The 19,526-nt window shown below is 41.6% G+C and overlaps 1 protein-coding gene across 2 annotated transcripts in view; it reads left to right on the top strand.

Moving 5' to 3' along the window:
* epha6 (eph receptor A6) overlaps positions 1-19,526 on the top strand; it is a 695,995-nt gene that overhangs the window by 547,326 nt on the left and 129,143 nt on the right. The window contains exon 7 of one of the 2 annotated variants that reach the window (XM_072585079.1): positions 15,872-15,996. The exons of the other annotated variant lie outside the window; for it this stretch is intronic. Within the exon in view, the coding sequence (XP_072441180.1) occupies positions 15,872-15,996 (125 nt within the window). The remainder of the gene's footprint in view (positions 1-15,871; positions 15,997-19,526) is intronic. 2 annotated transcript variants of the gene reach the window in all.

Genomic DNA, 19,526 nt, shown 5'->3' on the forward strand with positions numbered 1-19,526 from the left:
TCCCACAATCCAAAGATATGCAGGTCAGATGAATTGGCCATGCTAAATTGCCCATAGTGTTCCGGGATATATAGGTTGGGTGCATGAGTCAAGGTTAAATGTAGGAGAAATGGATCTGGGTGGGTTACTCTTCGGAGGATCAGTGTAGACACATTGGGCCAAGGGCCTGTTTCCACATAGTAGGGATTCTAAAAAAACCAACAAATGACAAACCAAAAAATAAATTTGCAAGTAATATCAAGATGGACAGCAAGAGCTTATTTAAATATATGGAAAAGGCGAGAGAGGATGGAGTTAACATAGGTCCTTTAATGAATGCGGTTGGGGAAATAGTAATGTGGAACCAGGAAATGGTAGAGGAGTTGAATAAATAATTTGCATCAGTCTTAACAGTACGTGACCCAAATAGCATTCCAAAATTACTAAGTAATCAAGGAGTGAAAAAAAAGAGAGGAAGTAAATATGACCAACACAAGAGAAAAGGTGAGAAACAGGAAAATAATGGGACTGAAGACCGACAAGTCACCTGGACCTAATGGAATGCATTGCAGGATTTAAAAGAGCTAGCTACAGAGATGGTCGATGCATTAGGAGCAATCTTCTAAGAATCCCAAGATTCAGGAAAAGTCTCAGAGGATTTGAAAACTGCTCATGTAACAGCTTTATTCAAAAGGGGCAGAAATGGCTGTCACGAAGGTTCATAACTTTAAGGTGATTGGAGAAAGGTATAGGGGAGATGTCAGAGAGTTCTTTATGCAGAGAGTGGTGGGTGCATGGAATGCACTGCCAGTGGTGGTAGTAGAGTTGGAGACAATAGGGAAATTTAAGCAACTGCTGGACAAGCACATGGACGGCAATAAATTGAGGGGGTGTAGTTTACATTGATCTTAGATTAAGATAAATGCTCAGCACAACATTGTCAGCTGAAGGCCCTGTACTGTGCTGTACTGTTCTATGTTCTATGAAGCATACACCAGATAACTGTAAGCCAGTTAGCTTAACATCTGTTATTGGGAAAATTTTACAGTCGGTTCTGAAGGATATAATAGCATGGCATTTAGAAATCCAAATTATGATCAAGCAGAGTCAGCATAGCTTCATGAGGGAAAATCATGCCTCACAATTTTTTGAGAATTCTTTGAGCGGTCACAAGCAGGATAGATAAAGGGGAAGCGCTGGATGTAATATATCTGGATTTTCAGAAGGTGTTTGATAAAACACCACATATTAGGCTACTTAACAAAATAAGAGCCCGTGGTGTTGGAGGTAATACATTAGTATGAACAGGTGATAAGGAAAAAGTGAGGACTGCAGATGCTGGAGATCACATTTGAGAGTAAAGTGCTGGAAAAGCATAGCAGGTCAGGCAGCATCCGAGGTGCAGGAGAATTGATGTTTCACACAATCTGAGACTGGTACAGCTGAGAACAGAAGCGAGTCAAACAGTCAGGGCGCAGGGGCAAGGTAGGACTAATGAATTAAACTGCATTTATTTCAATGCAAGGGGCCGAACTGGGAAGGCAGATGAATTCAGGGCATGGTTAGGAACATGGGACTGGGATATCATACCAATTACAGAAACATGGCTCAGGAATGGGCAGGACTGGCAGTTTAATGTTCCAGGATACAAATGCTACAGGAAGGATAGAAAGGGAGGCAAGAGAGGAGGAGGAGTGGCATTTTGGATAAGGGATAGCATTACAGCTGTGCTGAGGGAGGATATTCCTGGAAATACATTCAGGGAAGTTATTTGGGTGGAACTGTGAAATAAGGAAGGGATGATCACCTTATTGGGATGGTATTATAGACCCCCTAACAGTCAGAGGGAAATTGAGAAACAAACTTGTAAGGAGATCTCAGCTATCTGTAAGAATAATAGGGTCGTTATGGTAGGGGATTTTAACTTTCCAAACATAGACTGGGACTGCCATAGTGTCAAAGGTTTAGATGGAGAGGAATTTTTTAAGTGCGTACAAGAAAATTTTCTGATTCAGTATGTGGATGTACCTACAAGAGAAGGTGCAAAACTTGACCTACTCTTGGGAAAGAAGGCAGGGCAGGAGACTGAGGTGTCAGTGGGGGAACACTTTGGGGCCAGCAACCATAATTCTATTAGATTTAAAATAGTGATGGAAAAGAATAGACCAGATCTAAAAGTTGAAGTTCTAAATTGGAGAAAGGCTAATTTTGACAGTATTCGACAAGAACTTTTGAAAGCTGATTGGAGGCAGATGTTCACAGGTAAAGGGATGGCTAGAAAATGGGAAGCCTTCTGAAATGAGATAACAAGAATCCAGAGAAAGTATATTCCTGTCAGGGTGAAAGGGAAGGCTGATAGGTATAGGGAATGCTGGATGACTTAAGAAATTGAGGGCTTGGTTAAGAAAAAGAAGGAAGCATATGTCAGGTATAGACAGGAGAGATCGAGTGAATCCTTAGAAGAGTATAAAGGAAGTAAGAGTACACTTAAGAGGGAAATCAGGAGGGCAAAAAGAGGACATGAGATAGTTTTGGCAAATAGAATTAAGGAGAGTCCAAAGGGTTTTTACAAATATATTAAGGACAAAAGGGTAACTAGGGAGAGAATAGGGCCCCTCAAAGATCAGCAAGGCAGCCTTTGTGTGGAGCCGCAGAAAATGGTGGAGGTATTAAATGAGTATTTTGCATCAGTATTTACTGTGCAAAAGGATATGGAAGATATAGACTGTAGGGAAATAGATGGTGACACCTTGCAAAATGTCCAGATTACAGAGGAGGAAGTGCTGGATGTCTTGAAATGGGTAAAGGTGGATAAATCCCCAGGACCTGATCAGGTGTACCCGAGAACTCTGTGGGATGCTAGAGAAGTGATTGCTGGGCCTCTTGCTGAAATATTTGTATCATCGATAGTCACAGGTGAAGTGCTGGAAGACTGGAGGTTGGCAAATGTGGTGCCACTTTTTAAGAAGGGTGCTAAGGACAAGTCAGGGAACTATAGACCGGTGAGCCTGACCTTGGTGGTGGGCAAGTTGTTGGAGGGAATCCAGATGGACAGGACGTACATGTATTTGGAAAGGCAAGGACTAATTAGGGATAGTCAACATGGCTTTGTGCATGGGAAATCATGTCTCACAAACTTGATTTGAGTTTTTTGAAGAAGTAACAAAGAAGATTGATGAAGGCAGAGCAGTAGATGTGATCTATATGGACTTCAGTAAGGTGTTCGACAAGGTTCCCCATGGGAGACTGATTAACAAGGTTAGATCTCATGGAATACAGGGAGAACTAGCCATTTGGATACAGAACTGGCTCAAAGGTAGAAGACAGAGGGTGGTGGTGAAGGGTTGTTTTTCAGATTGGAGGCCTGTGACCAGTGGAGTGCCACAAGGATCGGTGCTGGGTCCACTACTTTTTGTCATTTACATAAATGATTTGGATGCGAGCATAAGAGGTACAGTTAGTAAGTTTGCAGATGACACCAAAATTGGAGGTGTAGTGGACAGCGAAGTGGGTTACCTCAGATTACAACAGGATCTTGGGCTGAGAAGTGGCAGATGAAGTTTAATTCAGATAAATGCAAAGTGCTGCATTTTGGGAAAGTAAATCTTAGCAGGACTTATACACTTAATATTAGGGTCCTAGGGAGTGTTGCTGAACAAAGAGACCTTGGAGTGCAGGTTCATAGCTCCTTGAAAGTGGAGTTGCAGGTAGATAGGATAGTGAAGAAGGTGTTTGGTATGCTTTCCTTTATTGGTCAGAGTATTGAGTACAGGAGTTGGGAGGTCATGTTGCAGTTGTACAGGACATTGGTTAGGCCACTGTTGGAATATTGCGTGCAATCTGGTCTCCTTCCTATCAGAAAGATGTTGTGAAACTTGAAAGGGTTCAGAAAATATTTACAAGGTTGGAAGATTTGAGCTATAGGGAGAGGCTGAACAGGATGGGGGTGTTTTCCCTGGAGCCTCAAAGGCTGAGGGGTGACCTTATAGAGGTTTACAAAATTATGAGGGGCATGTATAGGATAAATAGACAAAGTCTTTTCCCTGGGGTCGGGGAGTCCAGAACTAGAGGGTATAGGTTTAAGGTGAGAGGGGAAAGATATAAAAGAGACCTAAGGGGCAACCTTTTCACGCAGAGGGTGGTACATGTATGAAATGAGCTGCCAGATGAAGTGGTGGAGGCTGGTACAATTGCGCCATTGAGATTAGATTAGATTACTTACAGTGTGGAAACAGGCCCTTCGGCCCAACAAGTCCACACCGACCTACCGAAGCGTAACCCACCCATTCCCCTACATTTACTCCTTTACCTAACACTCCGGGCAATTTAGCATAGCCAATTCACCTGACCTGCACATCTTTGGACTGTGGAAGGAAACCGGAGCACCCGGAGGAAACCCACACAGACACAGGGAGAATGTGCAAACTCCACACAATCAGTCACCTGAGTCGGGAATTGAACCCGGGTCTCTGGTGCTGTGAGGCAGCAGTGCTAACCACTGTGCCACCGTACTGCCCAGAGACATTTGGATGGGTATATGATTCGGAAGGGTTTGGAGGGATATGGGCCAGGTGCTGGCAGGTGGGACTAGATTGAGTTGGGATATCTGGTCAGCATGGTTTGGACCAAAGGGTCTGTTTTCATGCTGTACATCTTTATGATTCTATGACATAAGCCCTTCATCAGGAATGAGTCTTGTGGGCCAGGAGGCTGAGAGATAAATGGGAGGGGGTGGGGTTGGGGGAACGGTAGCTGAGAATGCAATAATGCAATAGGTAAATGATGGTGGGGGAGAATGTAATAGGGTGGAGCAGATAGATAGGAAAGACAATGGGCAGGTCAAGAGGGCGGTGCCAAGTTGGAGGCTTGGGACTGGGATAATGTGGGTGAGGGAAAATGAGCAAACTGGTGAAATCCACATTGATCCCAATTGCTTACAGAGTCCCAGGGCGGAATATGAGGTGTTCTTCCTCCAGCCATCCAGTGGTAAGGTTTTGGTGATGGAGGAGGCCCAGGACCTGCATGTCCTTGGCTGCGTGGGAGGGGGTGTTGACGTGTTCAGCCACGGGGCAGTGGGTTTGTTTGGTGCGGGTGTCCCAGAGATGTTCTCTGAAAACATCCGCAAGTTCGCGCCCTGTCTCCCCAATGTAGAGGAGACCACATTGGATGCAACAGATACAGTAGATGACATTGGTGGAGGTACAGGTAAATTTCAGTCGGATGTGGAAAGATCCTTGGGGGCCTTGGACAGCACGGAGCGGGGAGGTGCGGGCACGGGTTTTGAACTTTCTGCAGTGGCAGGGGAATGTGCCAGAAGTGGAATGTGAGCTGGTGGAGGTTGTGGATCTGACAAGAGAGTCACAAATGGAACGCTGATAGGGGGGGAGGGAAATATATCTCTGGTGGTCGAGTCCATTTGTAGATGACGGAAGTGGCAGAGGTGTATACAGAGGTCGGTGGGTGGAAGGTGAGGACTGTTGGAGGGGCTTTCTTTCCTTGATGCAGTTGGAGGGATGAAGTTTGAGGGTGGAGGTGCGGAAAGTGGAGGGGATGCACTGGAGGGCATTGTCGACCATGTGTGAGGCGAAATTGCAATCTTTTAAAAAGGAGGCCATCTGGGATTTTCTAAGGTGGAATTGATTATCCTGGGACCAGATGTGGTGGAGGCTGAGGAATTAGGAATAAGGAGTGGTGTTTTTACAGGAGGTCGGGTGGGAGGAGATGTATCTAGGTAGCTGTGGGAGTCAGTGGGCTTGTAGTAGATGTATGTGGTTAGTTGGTCGCCAGAAACAGTGATGAATGGGTCCAGGAAGCGGGGATGGGGGGCAGGGGGCGGAATTCGAGATGGTCCAGGGGAATTTGAGGTTGGGGTGAAAGGTGTTAATGAAGTTAATGGACTGTTCACCCTCCTTGTGGGAGCATGATGTAGTGCAAATACAGTCATTGAAGTAGCAGAGGAACAGGTGGGGGTTGGTGTTGGTGTAGCTACGGAAGCTAGTCTGTTTCATGTACCCGACAAAGAGACAGGCATAGCTGGGTCCCATGCAGGTGCCCGTGGCGACCCCTTTGGTTTGGAGGAAATGTGAGGATTAGAAGGAGAAATTGTTAAAGGAGAGGACCAGTTCAGCCAGGTGGATGAGGATATCAGTGGAAGGGTACTGATTGGGATGGTGTGAGAGGAAGAAACAGAGGGCTTGGAGGCCTTCGTCATGTTGGATGGATGTGAACGGGGTCTCGATGCCCATGGTGAAGATGAGGCATTGGGGGGCAGGGGAAACAAAGATCTTGGAGGAGGTGAAGGGTGTGTGTGGTGTCCTGAACCTAATTGGGGAGTTCCTGGACTTAGGGGGACAGGATAGTGTCAGGACATATGATTAGCTAACTAATAGAGGAGACTGAGTTGGGATAAGGGGGGCATTTTCAGGGTGGCAACCTGTCACTAGTGGAGTGCCACAAGGATCCTTGCTGAGCCAGTTATTTACAATATACATTGACAACTTAGATTACTAAATTGACTGTACTATATCCAAGTTGGGAGTGACCAAAAATATGTGAGAAGGCAAGTGGTGAGGATGACAAAAAGTGACTAAAGAAGGATATAGACAGGTTAAGTGAGTGGGTTAAAACTTAGCAGATGGAATTTAATGTGGGAAAATATGAAGTTATGCACTTTGGAAAGAAGAATAGATGAGCTGAATATTAGTTAAATAGAGAAAGACTGCAGAAAGCTACAGACCAGAGGAAATTGTAAATCTGTGCATAAGTCTCAAAGCTCGCAGATAGGTTTAGTAGGAGAAGGCAAAGGAAATGGAGTATAAAAAATAAGGAGGTTTTGCTAAAACTATACACGGCAAAAATCAGATGACATCTGAAATACTGTGAACAGCTTTGTGTACCATAATGAAGGAGGGGTGTACTGGCAGTATAGAGAAAGTTCACTTAGCAATTCTTGGGTATGCAAAGGCTTTCTTATGAGAAAAAGTTAAGCAAGTTGGGCCTGTAATTATTCGAGTTTAAAAGAATGAGATGTTCCCTTTTTGAAATGTACAAGATTTTCAAGGAATTTGACAGATTAGATGCAGAAAGATTGTTTCTCACTGTGGGAGAATTTAGGACTAATGGGTATTACCTCTGAATAAAACAGAGATAAGAACTTTCTTTTCTCAGAAGGTTGTGAATCTATGGAATTCTTTATCCCAGAGGGTTGGGTCATTAAATGTATTCAAGGTTGAGATAGACAGATTTTTAATAAGCAAGGAAATTATAGGGTAAAGTCAGGAAACTGGAGTTGAGAGGATGATTAGATCATAGATGATCTCATTGAATGGCCGAGTAGATTGGAGGGGCTGAACGGCCTCAGCTCACATGTCTTATGGTCTTACAGTTCTAATTAACATAGGTGGTCCTGCTTGAGGAAATTATTATAAATGGAAAGGTTTTACAGGCAGACAATATACACTCAGAGAAACAGTGAAATCTGAAGTGACAGCCAGAAATTACAGAATATTTGTGCACAATTACTACACGAACAGAGCAAAGTCATTTAAGTCTAAGTCAGGCAAGTGTAATGTCTTGTGCATAGTAAGGAGCAATAAAAATTTTTTTTTAATGAATGGCATCTAAATGCCTATGAAAATAAGTTGAAACTGACTTGGGGAATTCAATTGACTAAGTAGTGTGGGCTGTGCACCATGAGTGTATGAATGGTAGTCCAATCAGCAGCAGTCAACCAGTGGTCCTTGATACTCAGGGCTACAATTTTCCATGCAATCATTAAGTCAATCCCAAATAATTGTTTTGAGAATTTTTTCTCACCATAGAAGATAAACTGACTGATCTATAATTGGAGGTGTCTGTGTTGGACTGGGGTGTACAAAGTTAAAAATCACATAACACCTTGATGTTAAAGTCCAACAGATTTATTTGGAAGCACACTAGCTTTCGGAGTGTCGCTCCTTCATCAGGTGGTGTTGTGTGATTTTTAAAGATCTATCATTGCTGAGCTTATTCTTCCAACATTTTTTAAACAAGGGTGTTACATTTGCAATTGTCCAGTTCTCTGGAACCACTCCTGACTCTTACAGAGGTTGAAAATAAGTCCCACTCGCTCTAATTTTTCCATTCTCACCTCGGTCGCATCCATTGCCTCCACTTGTAAACATAGGGCTTCTCAGAAATGAAATATAAATCCAGGGGTTCACTGTATGTGTGTGAATGCACAGAGTATGGTTTATAATATTGGGGAAATACAGATGCTGATTGCTATGTGGAGTAATGTTGTGGCTATGACAAAGATATGGCTCAAGGAAAAGTTGGATTGGGTATTAAATATTTTTGGTCACTGTGATCCAAAAAAAAAGGAAAAGAGAAAAGGAGGAGCAGCAGCACTTTGAGTTAATGAGAGCATTGCCGAGCTCTAGAAAGAGAAGGTTCCAAGAGTGTTTAAGGATAGATACAATTTGGCTAGAAGTAAGAAAAAGAGTGTAATGACATTACTTAGTATATTCTACAGACTGCTAACTTTTGGAAAGGATCTAAAGAAACAAATCTGCAAGGAAATTAAAGAGAGATACAAATATCATAGAGCATTTATAATGGGTTTGTTGAATTACCTGAATGTAGACTGGGACAATGTTGCTGTGAAGAACAGCAAGGAGCAAGCATTCCCAAATTGTCCAGGAGAATATTCTATCACAATACATGTGCAGTGCTGCAGTAGGGCCAAGGGGATTTACAAGTGGAGGCAATGGATGTGATCGAGGTGAGAATGGAAATATTAGAGAGAGTGGGAGTTATTTTCAATCTCCTCAAGAATGGTTCCAGAGAACTGGACAATTGCAAATGTAACACCCTTGTTTAAAATATATTGGAAGAATAAGCTCAGCAGTTATAGATTGTTAAAAATCATACAACACCACCTGATGAAGGAGCAGTGCTCCGAAAGTTAGTGCTTCCAAATAAATCTGTTGGACTTTAACTTGGTGTTATGTGATTTTTAACTTTGTACACCCCAGTCCAACACCGGCACCTCCAAATCAATTATAGATCAGTCAGTTTATCTTTGATGGTGAGGAAAATTCTGAAAACAATTATTTGGGATTGACTTCATGACTGCATGGAAAATTGTAGCTTAATTAGGAAGAGCCAGCCAGATTTCTTATGTGAAAATCATGTTTAAATAATTTGCTGAAGTCTTTTCAAGAGGCACCAAGGAAGTTAATGAAAATGATGCTGCTAATATGGTGTAAATGGACTTCTAAAAGGCTTTTGATACAGTGCAACACAGACTTGTGAGAAAAGTTATAGTTCATAGAATGAATATGGTTACAACATCGACTGAGGGAATAGGAAACAAAAACAAATAGTGAAGGGATAAATTTTGAGCAAGGGGAAGCTTTGTAGCTGAGTTCCACAGGAATCACATTGGAAGATGGCTGTGGTTGTTGAAGGTCAGTCATCTCAGCTCCAGGACATCTCTGCAAGAGTTGCTCGGTTTAGTGTTCAACCATCTTCTGCTGCTTCATCGATGACATTCCCTCCATCATAAGGGCAGAAGTGGGGATGTTTGCTGATAATTATACAATGTTCAGCACCATTCACAACTCCTCAGATACTGAAGCAGTCCATGTTCAAATGCAGCAAGATCTGGACAATATCCAGGCACATGCTGACAAGTGGTCAGATACCTCACCATTGACCACCATCTGGGCTCACTAGCCACCTTGCTGCAGATTGCCAGAATCCCAATCTGGTCAAAGTTTGGTAGAAGATTTGTAGCTCGGGTGCTCGTTATTGTGGTTCTGTTCGCCGAGCTGGGAATTTGTCTTGCAAACGTTTCATCCCCTGTCTAGGTGACATCGTCAGTGCTTGGGAGCCTCCTGTGAAGCGCTTCTGTGCTGTTTCCTCCGGCATTTATAGTGGCCTGGCTCCGCCGCTTCCGGTTGTCAGTTCGAGCTGTCCACTGTGGTGGCCAGTATATTGGGTCCAGGTCGATGTGTTTGTTGATAGAGTCTGTGGATGAGTGCCATGCCTCTAGGAATTGCCTGGCTGTTCTCTGTTTGGCTTGCCCTATAATGGTAGTGTTGTCCCAGTCAAATTAATGTTGCTTGTCGTCTGTGTGTGTGGCTACTAAGGATAGCTGAAAGCTGATAGCTGGATACTAAGGATAACGACCAGCTATCCTTAGTAGCCACACACAGACGACAAGCAACATGAATTCGACTGGGACAACACTACCATTAAAGGGCAAGCCAAACAGAGAACAGCCAGGGAATTCCTAGAGGCATGGCACTCATCCACAGACTCTATCAACAAACACATCGACCTGGACCCAATATACTGGCCACCACAGTGGACAGCTCGAACTGACAACCGGAAGCGGCAGAGACAGGCCACTATAAATGCCGGAGGAAACAGCACAGTAGCGCTTCACAGGAGGCTCCCAAGCACTGAGGATGTCACCTAGACAGGGGACGAAACGTTTGCAAGACAAATTCCCAGCTCGGCGAACAGAACCACAACATCGCAATCTGGTATCACACCGAGCCCCAAGCCTATTCCACGCTCCAGACCTTGAAGAAGCCACAGCGGTATTACACTTACCACCTCTCACCAAAGACCTATCTGGGCCTTCAGCCGCTGCCTCCATGACTGAACTGAAAAAACAAGCTAAAACATTTTTAAAAAGCAAGAAAAGGAGAAAGAAAAGAGAAGTGCTTGAAGTGGACAAGCCCTGCCACCATCTTGCAGAATTAAAACTAGTTAGACCTCAGCTGAAATACAGGGTGACACTTTAGCTAATAAACTTTCGGAAGGATGTGAAGATGTTGGAGCAAGCAAGGAAGAAATTCCTGGGATGAGGCACTTCGCTGCGTAGATAGTTTGGAAAAGTTGGGACTGTTTACCTTAGAAGCAGGAAGGCTAAGAAAAGAACACGAAAAAAAAGAACTGTGGATGCTGGAAATCAAAAGCAAAAACAGAAATTGCTGGAAAAAGGTCTGGCAGCATCTGTGGAGAAAAGCTAGAGTTAACGTTTCTAGCCCAGTGACTCTGTTCAGAACTCCTAAAACTAAGAGATTTGATAAAAGATTTCACAATCATGTGTGAGGCTGGACAAAGTGGATAGAGAGAAACTGTTCAAACTTATGAAGGGATTGGAAATGAGAGTGCGAAGATCTAAGGTATTTGTAAAGGTAGCACATACGATGTGACTCTCACAGTGAATTGTTAGGGACTGAAACATATTGCCTGGAACTGTGGTAGAGGCAAGTTCAGTTGAGGCATTCAAGAGGCTACAGATGAAAGTTTAAATAGAAACAATATTCAGGGACGGGGTAAAAGGCCAAGAGAAAAGTATTTGTACTCTTTTGGAGAGTTAATGTAGACATGATAGACTGAAAGGCCTCCTTCTATGCATCTCAGTTCTACGATGCTGCATCCCCACAGTGTATCAATCTCACACACACTCCTACACCGCCACAGTCTATAAATCTCAAACGCACACTCCTACGCCCTCACAGTGTATCAATCTCAAACGCACACTCCTACGCCCCCACAGTGTATCAATCTCACAAACACACTCCTACACCCCCACAGTCTATCAATCTCAAACACAGACTCCTACACCCCCACAGTCTATCAATCTCAAACACAGACTCCTACACCGCCGCAGTCTATCAATCTCAAACGCACACTTCTACATCCCCACAGTGTATCAATCTCACAAACACACTCCTACGCCCCCACAGTGTATCAATCTCTCAAACACACTCCTACATCCCCACAGTGTATCAATCTCAAACGCACACTCCTACGCCCCCACAGTGTATCAATCTCTCAAACACACTCCTACATCCCCACAGTGTATCAATCTCAAACGCACACTCCTACGCCCTCACAGTGTATCAATCTCAAACACAGACTCCTACACCCCAAAAACGTATCAATTTCAAACACACACTCCTATACCCCCACAGTTTATCAGTCTCAAACACACACTCCGACACACCTACAGTCTATCAACCTTACATACATACCCATTCCCCTACATTGTATCCATCTCACCCACATTTAATCCCCTACACTGTATCCATCTTTTGATCCCGTTCCGTGATTCAAAGATCTTTGCTGATTTGATTGTGATCTCCACCTAGCATTTCTATCTGACCCCAATTGCACTTGACTCTGTCGCCCAGATGAAGCAGGACATGGAAGCAGAATATCAGTTTCCATGTTAATGGCTTTTCTTTGTGTAATATTCAGCTGGCAGAGTATCCAATCTTAAATCCATTAAAATGATTAAGTCTCAGCATGATTTCTGCTGCAGTAATATCCAACAGATGCTGTTTTCTCACTCCTGCTTAAATCAGCTGTTGGGGAAAATGAAAGATTGCAAGTGCCTGACACAGACAGGTGTGGCCAGAGAGATGCATCATGAAGTTTGCCTCAGTACAGCATAGAAAGTTTAAATCCTTTGCTAGTGTTTGTCAGCTAAGACTGATAGTAAACAGAGTTCTCAAAACATTTCAAGTTGAGGATGAATGAGTACATAACAATGCTATCCAGATAATGTCACTGCTATTAACAATTTTACAGCCATTATGTTCAATTACTCATCAGGACATTCTGACAGACTTCCACTTCAGGTATTGTTGGAAAATTTTAATAATGCAGACTTTCTTTAGCAACTGCTGATGTGCACACATCTCAAAGCCACTGATTGTTTACATAATGGGGTTGTTATCTATGTCCCAGCAATGCATAGTGTGCTAATAGAATGATACAACTCAGTAGGAGGTCATTATGTCTGTGCCAACTCCTTGGTAAAGCTATCCAATTAGTTCTACTCCTTTACTCTTTGACCATAGCCCTGTCAATCCTTCCCTTTAAGTACTAATTCAATTTTCTTTTGAATATTATGGCTGATCCTGTTTCCACAGTCCTTGTAGGTAGTGCATTCCACATCACAGCATCTCACTCTATTAAAAAAAACTCTTCATGTCATCCCTACTTTTTTTGCTGACCTGAAATTGGGATTGTCTGTTTACTCGTTCCTCTCCTGCTGGAAACATTTTTGCCCTACTTATTCAATCAAAACTGTTAATTATTTTGAGCACATTTATCAAATTTCCTGTTAACCTTCTCTCGAGAACAAGGTGAGCTTTTCTGTTTTCTCCAAATGTTTGAATTGAGGAATAATCCCTGAAACTTGCTCTAAATTTTGTCTCCACCTTCTGCAAAGCCCCGAAATCCTCCCTAACGTGTTGTTATCCAGAGTTGTACTTTATTTGAGGCCTGGTGTTATATTCGACTATCAGTAGGGTTCAGGGGAAATCTGTATGCTTAAGAAACAGATTTTTCACCTTGTTCTGTTAATATGCAAACACACATCAGAACAGCTGTGTCTGCTCCTGCAGCAGCTTAAAAGAGACTTTTCTTTTTTACGGAGTGAGTTGCGGTGATCTTGAATGCACTGCCTGCAAATGTGTAATTTCTTTATATATATCATTTTCTAATTCTGTAGTGACAGCATGTAACATAGATAGCTGTCCACAGAGACTGGTATATTAGATAATGATTCTGAAAGGATTAATGTTGAAGACTACATTAACTCCATCCAATGTGTTGATGTGATGCAGGTTTGAATGGGGATAAGGAGTCCAGCTTAGGACCTTGTGGAGTGCAGACTTAGATATCTAAGTCTCCTCACCATCATAGTAACAGTGTTTAATGAACTAATGTATGCTGTATCTGTGGTATTTTTCCACAAAACCTTGGCTTGCACCTTGTGGTATGTAGTAGTTTATAATAATCAGTTCAGATAGTCCACTGCCACCAGTTCTCCTTTGTCTTTACTCTACCTTGGGCCTTTTGTGTGATTGGTGATGGAGAATACACCACTGGAGAGTATCTGCAGAAGTACAGGAGTATCTCCTGCTCCTTGGATGCTGCCTGACCTGCTGCGCTTTTCCAGCAACACATTTTTCAGCTCTGATCTCCAGAATCTGCAGTCCTCACTTTCTCCTTATGTCGACAGAAGAGGCATGTTATCGATATCGATACATCTGCTCCCTCTGAAAGCTAGAGTAGAACATCTCTCCATGCACAGACTGTGGAACATCAATAGAAAGGGGAGAGCCAGTTTATTATTAACCCCTCCAGAACCATTACCTGACACGACAATACCTACCTTATGCAACAAGCAAAATCTTATTGAGGAAAGAGCCTCAGCTTGTTAATTCTCAGTAACAATTGATCCTCTGCCACTGTAAATTAATTCAGCCCCTGGATCCCGTCAAAGGATTGGTGGCTGCAACCCTCAGTCACAAATGCTACAGTAACTTGCAGACAATCTCAGTTTTGACCAACTTTTCTGAACTTCTACCTCCATTAAAGCTGCCTTGAATATCCTGTGGGTATCTTTATGGAAGATGTGAAATCATAAAGTAAGTGAAATGTATAAGTTCGACTTGGTGACCATGGCAGAACATTAGAATTCCATTCAGAGTCTGGGTTTAAGGGTGGTTTGATTGCCTTGGGGATTTTGTGTATCCTCAATGGGTGAATTTCAAAGGTACAAGCATTCTATCTTTGATGGGAAGGAAAAAAATAGAGGTGTACCTCCCTTAAGCAGCCATAAAACATTGTCTAATAGCCCTTCATTTTGGTGCAGAATGCATAGTTGTCAACAGTGATAATGTTGCCAACGGCCTATCCTCCAGGCTCTCAGAAAATGGGATATTGATAGAGATGTGCAAAAAGGGAACACAATATTATTTCCAAAAAGTTCTTGAGTCTTGCTAATGATAATGATATAAATAATTTCAACAATAGGCTTGAATTTAAAATAACCATTTCTTCACATATCTGCAACTGGGAGGGAAGCCACAGTTACTGGTTCACCCCTCCAATTTTCTTTCTTAAAACGTATTCTGCATCTCTGCCATTTTTTTTTGTTACAGAGATGTGATTCTCACACTAACGTTTTTTCAATTAAAAGCTTTTTGAAAGTTATTTTGTCAATGTTTTTGAATGAATACAGTAATGTTGTGCATATGGTATTGTAATCCAGGGAACATGAGTTCAAATCCCATCATGGCCGATTGAGAATCCAAAATTAGTTCAATAAACCTATGGGGGAGTAATGGCGGAAGGTGGTACCAGTAAAGGTATGCATAAACCTATCAGACTTGTGTAAAAGTATCCTTCAATTTGAAGGAAACTTGTTCTTACCAAGTTGAATCTTTTATGTGATTCTACATCCGTATCAGCATGGTTATTTCTTAATTGTCTTTAAAGTAAACTAACAACCTACTCAGTTAAATAAAATCACTAACGCAGTTCACTCAGAAGACCCATCACTATTCGCCAAGAGCAAGGGGCAGTAGAATACCTTTCTTTTCAGCAACATCCACAGCCCAAAAATGATGTTTTTTGCAAGAATAGAATAGTTGGCATAAATGTTTAGCTTAATTTTATGATGGATGCTTGCTTCGTTTTGGAAATAATTGGGACAGTATCTTTCTGCCAGCTCCACACAAAGCTATATTGGGAGAAAACAAACCTCGGTGGCCGTACTTTCGATTAAGCACAAACAAGTAAATTAATGCCCCATCACTCATGCAGCACTGTTTCTGACCTGTTGTCAATGAACCACTTAGATTCATTGATGGAACTAGAGTCAAGGGAATTATTGGCCAAGCACAGCAATGAAGTTCAAAAACAGTGGTTAACAGAAGAGGCTAAGGGTGTCCACCTGTGAAATTGAAATAACCACAATAGCATGTTTCATTATAGCACTTTGACAACTGCTGCTAAACTGATCCAAAAGCCAAAGATTCACTTGAGCTGGTTTTCCCTATGAATATTTTTACAGAAACTTTTGTCCTTTCAGCTCCCTCTCTGATTGGGTTTCTGAGGAAAGATTGGGCATCCCAGAACAGTATTGGTCTGTCATGGCCGGAGCCTGAGCATCCAAATGGAGTCATTCTGGACTACGAGATAAAGTACTATGAAAAAGTAAGGATCCATTGAAAATATCACTGTACAGACGATTTAGTTCCTGACAAATTACATACAAAATTGACAATCTCACAATTAAGCCTTATGATGTATAGTTTTGTGCAATATTTTAAAAATGGATTGAAGTATTTGTTTCCCCATTAACATTCTAAGTGGTGACTACTAAAGGAAATTAACCTCAAAATAGCTGTGCCTGGTTTTCTGTTGATGTGATTGGCTGCCCAGTACAGGCTTTTGCCAATGACCAATTTAATAGTTAATCATAACATAAAGGTGCATTATTTTCCTGTTTTGTTTCTACTCTTAACCTTGACTTTGTATCGGAAAGTAAAGTCTCACACACAATTATAAATCAGTTCATCTGTTTCTGTGGAGGAACAAGTTCACTGGAAATGGAGATAAAAGATAAAATTACTAGTAGCATCAATTCCGAGCTATCTTTCTTGCCTTGAGGATAAACAGTTGGCTATACCAAGCCTAGATGTCTTCACAGTAGAGGAGACCTGGGAGTTATTAAAAGACAGTAATTTAATTGGAGAAGCCTGTGCAATTGTGCAAGTGATGCCATCCCTCAAAAGCACATTCATTAATGAATATTAAGGTTACACTTCTACAACTCCCCTGCATTTTTGAGTTAGATTTTAATTTGCTGTAAGGTGGAAGCAGCTAGTTTGACAGATACCAACTTCCAAATATATATCATCCAGCTTAAAAGATCAGTAACTGGGAGGTTAATGTATATATCTAAAAAGCTGTGAAATATGCTCATCATACATTGTCTACTTCCATTGTCCACCCACCTTAAACCCAAGGCTATCTAAAGGTTGACTGTTTATGTCCTAACTCGCATAATGTCCGATTTACTCATCACCCTTCTCGTCAGTAAGCTATATTAGCTCCCAGCTAAGCAATACCTTGTTTTAAAATTCTCATCCTTGTTTCCAAATCAGTTAATGGCTTCACACCTTCCTAGGTCTGTAATCGTGACCACCTCCAGAACCATCTGCATCCTTGTAATTCTGGCCACTTGAGCAATGCTATTTTGAATCATTTCACCATTGATGGCTGTGCCTTCAACTGCCAAGGCTTTAAGCTCCACAGTTCCTGAAAAAATCTCTTTGCCTCCCCACCTCACTTTCCACATCAAAGATGCTCCTTTAAGCCTAGCTGTTTGATCAAGCTATTTTATCATCTGCCCAAATTTGTCAATTTTAGGATTTGCATCATATTTTGTATCCGATTGTTCCTATGATACATTTTTGAACTTTTAATTCCTTAAATGATGCTATATATATGGAAGTTGTTATACACATGCAAATCTGTGTCACAGTTTAAAAAGCATTTTAAAAATACATAGAATCACCATTTTGAACAAAAATCACTTCCTAAATGAATTCAGCAGACATTTTTAAAAATGTTATATGTGAAAAAGAAACCTAGCATGGATAGAAACTGATCTGGGCATCTGGCAAGTAGGGCTCAGTTGTCTAGATGGCCAGTGTGTGTGGTTCCGAAAAACATCAGCAGCACCTATTTGGTTCCTGTTCTGGCTGAAACGAACTTGTGACCTTACCCCTTCCTCCATCCCTGAGAGTGGAAGGCAATGACAAGCCAGCAATGACTAAATCTGCAAGAAATCCGCTTGGGATGAAGCATCATCAGACAATAAGGACAGGAACAGGACCCTCAAGACATATCTGACGAGGCAGAGGCTGTTTCAAGTTAACTAAGAAAGGACCCAACAACTATCCTTTGTATCTTTAAAAAAACACACACTGGGTTATACACTGCTGCATTTTAACAAGTGAATAGGGTAATGGCCTTTAAAGTTATTTATTGCCTTGTTTACCACAAGCACTGCAGCAGGTGATTCTCTGCGATGGTTTAAGTCAATAATGTATGTCACACTCTACTCATCATACTTGAAAGAACTACATCTATTGAAAAAGAGAAGGCCAGTTATCCATTTCTTTAAACTAGATTTTATAGACCCTGCTAATCTTTATTTTTCCCTCAATAACCATGAATGTCCAATTTCGTCTTACATTTCCATGTGGCACCAAACTTGACATGACGAGTTAATCACCAGCTTAACAGAATATTACATTACATATTACCTGCCACAATCATTATAAAACAGCATCTTATCTGACTTTACATGAAAAACAGTTTGCAGAGTCAGCCAGTAAGAAAATAACCTATTAGATATAGAATACAACCATTCATAGTATATCACAGAGGTTTGCATTAGAAATAGTGTTGGTTATTCTAATTTATTCGAAGTTCATTAGTCTGTTCATAACTCCTCTCCCTGGTCAATGGAAAACAAGAAAAGTCTTATGATATGAACTCAAACTCTGGAGAATTAAAAAAAAGATTGCTTCCCAAGATTATCAACTGAAATAACTCCACAGAGGCCAGTTACCCATCAGCAAGTCACTCTTTATTTACACATGGAGAGTCCTTAATACTCATCAAGCTCCCTCAGAGCCTCCTCTCAGAGTAGACAGGATGTCTGACACTCTTGTCCTTATCTGTCAACCAGGGCTCCCTGATTTGGGTTGGTAACATGGTCCAATCAGGGAACTCCTGTTATATGAGGTCCACCTGGCTGACCTTGTTACAATCACCACACAACAAGATAGCATGCATATCATGTTCTCAAGTTCAGTAATAACTGATGAGCTGAAGTGTGCAGAACACCAATGGGATAAAAACCATTCTGGGACTCAGGCCTCCCCTTAAAGCTAGCAACATCCATTACTTAGCCATGCCAAGGTCTTCTAAAATAAGACAGAGTAAACATTACAAAATTGAAAGATCAGCTACCTCTCACAGTATTCCAGCTGATGGTATACTCCGTCATAAAGAATGGAAAATTAACTTATCCATTGGCACTTTGTGGTAAGAACAGTTAGATGAAAAAACCCAGTGATCCCATTTTGTATGCGTGGCATTTTTCTTAAACCTCAGTGCAGCTGACAGGATACATTCAGATTGCAACAGCCCGACTCAGGTTCTGAGATATTATCTCAGAATCTTTGACACTAATTACAGAGGAGCGAAATCAAAGTTGTAATTTAATCTTAAACTTTAAATGATGTTAGAGATTTGTGATTGGCTTCCAATGTCATTGTTCATTTCGAACTGCTTACTATTTTATAATGAGAGAAATTTGGAATTTCTGTTGAAAGTCCACACTGGACAATCAAAATGATTTATGCATGTATACTTACTTACACATTGTTACAACATTTCTGTGACAAAACACTGACTTGCATAAATCCCCTGTTCTAGTAAGGTTGAAAACCAACCATGATTTTCTTGAATCGTGGAAAAGCCTCCAGGAGATTGATGGCCTACTCCTATTCCAATTTCTTGACGCTCGATGGCCATTTTTTGAAAGGGCCTTTTTGTGAAACATGATACTGCATTCTCTCACTAAACCACCTAAAATAAAACTGTTCTTTAGGTATACTGTTTTATCCAGATTATGACGATCCAAATTCAGTACCCATTAAATAACC

Source organism: Chiloscyllium punctatum, chromosome 15, assembly GCF_047496795.1.
Source record: "Chiloscyllium punctatum isolate Juve2018m chromosome 15, sChiPun1.3, whole genome shotgun sequence".
In the NCBI taxonomy this organism is placed as follows: Eukaryota; Metazoa; Chordata; class Chondrichthyes; order Orectolobiformes; family Hemiscylliidae; genus Chiloscyllium; species Chiloscyllium punctatum.